Consider the following 3,006-nt stretch of genomic DNA (forward strand, 5'->3'; position numbering starts at 1 on the left):
CACCTACCAGGAGCATTGGTTAGCCTTGAATTATGTCAGCTGAGCAAGCCCAGAATTGAGTTTGGACTCAGTGGGCTCTGTACTGGAGAAGCCTGCACCTCCTGCAGAGCCCCTTGGCTAGGTGAAACCTTCAGCAGGTAAATACACAGATAAATGCAAAGCTATTTAGTGCAGAGTAAGCCAGAAAAGTGGAAGTGTAGCCAGAGCCAGACACCAGCCTTTTGCTAGACCAGCTCAGGCTCCCACCACACCTAAAGGACTCTCTACTCTTTAAAAAATATTCTTCCCGTGAGTGAAAGATAAGGAAGACAAAGCAAAGGTAAAGTATCTGATTAGTGAAGGCAAACAAACATGTAGGAACTGTAAATGTAGGGAGAACAGGAGATTTCTTAACCCTTAACGAGACTAAATAAGAGGCCTGGTCTAGCAGTGGGGGGAGGCGATAGTCACAACATGACCCACTGGAAACCTCTTGAAGGCCTGACCTTCAACATCATCCAAGTCATTAAATCTATTTCCGTCACAAATTATACTTCTTCCCTTCCCAAAACAAGGAACTCCGCCTGGGGGCCAGCCACCCAGGAGTCATCAGCTTAACAAGCCCTTCTGGGCATCATGAAGAAGTCTCTTATGGTCTTGAAACCTTCTCAGAGAGCTCATAGTAAGCATACCCCATTCTTCCTAACAAGTCCACAGGGGACAACTTCACAGACACTAAGGAGAAGTAAACTTTCCTCTTTGTTAAAGGCAATGAGCACTTCTAAAGCAGCTTAGTTTGTCACAACTACTCCACACCCTGAAGCTGGTGGTTGGAGAGTTTATGGGTTGGTGTACACCTTCCCAGTCCTCCACTCACTTGGTAGAGAAGTTACCACTGGAGTTGAAGGATATCAGAGCTGGCATCACACCACCACCAGCTGCCCCTGGCCAACAACTGCTGGTTGGCAGAAGTCACTCAACGGCTTGCAAGGAGTGCTTGGGATGTCACAAGAGGTCCGTCAACAGCCACAGCAGATGATGAACCAGATGCAGGGCTCATCCAGGGGGTCCAGTCAGAAACAAAAGGAGATATGGCTGGAGACAAAACACAATGTACATACATTTGCCCATCCAGGAATAAAACTATCTACAGCACAGGTCCAGGGTCCATCCAAGAGACAGATGCAGCCAGGCACACCTACAGTACCTGGGATGGCCTAAAGGCCCCTTAAAATGGGGGGGCCTAGTCCATGGGAGTGGGCACATGGGCAGGGCAAGAAGACACCAGGTGAGGCTGATCAGGGCCACCATGACCTATTGTTTAGGACAAGGGGCAACGGCCTCAAGTTGTGCCAGGGCAGGGTGAGGTTGGCCATGGGGAACAATTCCTTCCCCAAAGGGCTGTCAGACACTGGAAGGGGCTGCCCAGGGAAGGGGTCGAGTCCCCACCCCTGGGGGGATTTAACAGCCGGGCAGAGGCGGTGCTGAGGGCCGGGGTTTGGGGGTGGGATGGCAGGGGTAGGGGAACGGCTGGGCTGGGGGAGCTTAAAGGGCTTCTATGATTGTTGCCATCAGGATCCTGACCCACATGAAGTACGAATTCATAATTCTAAACAAAAAGTCACATACATTTCCTATCTCCTCTATGAAACGCCATAGAAATAGCAGGTTCATCCTGGTGTACCTGAGCGAGCACCTTTCTATAAAGCAAGCAAGCTCAAAGAGGTCACAAAATAAGTCCTATTGGGGATCTCAGATTTTTCTTTTAATTTAAGGGTCTCAATTGCAAGTGAAGAACAACAACCAGAAAAGCAAGCAGCTTCAGAAACATATGTGGGTTTTCATATAGGTCACCATGGACCTGTTATAACGTAAGGACTGCTCCCATGGGACACGCTGGAGATGATCAGGAAGAGCACATGCAACTGAAGCTGTCCAGAGCTCTGCCCAGGAACCACTCAGGGCTCTGCAAGCTGAGAAGATTTGGTTGCAAGTGATTTGTCTCTGTGGAAGAAGCTGCTTTACCCAGAGAGCTTCCAGCTGCTTTGGAAGAGCAGGGAGCTGTGGAGAAGCCCTGTGGTGGGGAACATGGGGTTGCTGCCATCATGATGTACAGGTAATGGAGGCCCTCATAAGCACAAATGAGACACATTTGAGGCTGTTTCTGCAATTTGCATTATTCCCACCACAGCGCCTCATCTGTGCAACTGTTCCTTGTCCTCCTGCCCCGATGGATTCAATGAAAACACGCCACGCCATTTTCTACAGTCACTGCCTGTGTGAGCACAACCTGCTTCTGTCATTGCTGACCACTTCTGCTATTAACTCTTGTCGTACCATGTCTTCCCGATACTGAACATTGGCTTACACCCTAGGAGAAAGAGTACAGACAGTGCTATGTCTTACGGTGCTCCATTAGAGAGGCTGGCGTACGATTTTTAGTAAAAGACAGCATTCATTTTTCTGCAAGCAGAACATAAAGGCAGAGCAAAATTACAGCCCGCAGAGCTGTGAGGAGCTGGCCCTCGGTGGGAGCCACTCACCCCCCCACAAAGGCACTGCTCACACAACCATAACAGCAAGCGTGCATTCATTCACGTATGTGAGAAGTCCCGGGAGTGAGTCTGCTACAGGGCTCAGTGCCCGTACGCTCCCCCTTCACCTGGGACACCTCGGCAGCCTGTCAGGGAATGGTCAGCTCCTGGAGCGATGGGTTGCTGGGAAGATCATGGAACAGATCCTCCTAGAAGCTATGCTAAGGCACATGGAGGCCAGGGAGGTAATTCGAGATAGCCAGCATGGCTTCACCAAGGGCAAGTCCTGCCTGACGAACCTAGTGGCTTTCTATGATGGAGTGACAGCATCAGTGGACAAGGGAAAACCAACAGACGTCATCTATCTGGACTTCTGCAAAGCCTTTGACACGGTCCCCCACAACATCCTTCTCTCTAAATTGGAGAGCTATGGATTTGATGGGTGGACTGTTCGGTGGATAAGGAACTGGCTGGATGGTCGCATCCAGAGGGT

The 3,006-nt window shown here is 50.1% G+C and overlaps 1 protein-coding gene across 2 annotated transcripts in view; it reads left to right on the forward strand.

The window, feature by feature from the left end:
- LOC104129643 (olfactory receptor 2D2-like) overlaps window positions 1-3,006 on the forward strand; it is a 26,468-nt gene that overhangs the window by 21,161 nt on the left and 2,301 nt on the right. Inside the window, exon 3 of one of the 2 annotated variants that reach the window (XR_004842487.1) lies at window positions 1,829-2,095. Coding sequence is in view for 1 of the 2 variants with exons in the window: in XM_035898003.1 (XP_035753896.1) it covers window positions 1,829-1,849 (21 nt within the window). In the remaining variant the exon portion in view is untranslated. Of the gene's footprint in view, window positions 1-1,828; window positions 2,336-3,006 lie in introns of those variants that run through there. The other variant, XM_035898003.1, reaches the window with a different exon arrangement.

This window comes from Egretta garzetta, unplaced genomic scaffold, assembly GCF_000687185.1.
Source record: "Egretta garzetta isolate BGI_Z169 unplaced genomic scaffold, ASM68718v1 scaffold997, whole genome shotgun sequence".
Taxonomy (NCBI): Eukaryota; Metazoa; Chordata; class Aves; order Pelecaniformes; family Ardeidae; genus Egretta; species Egretta garzetta.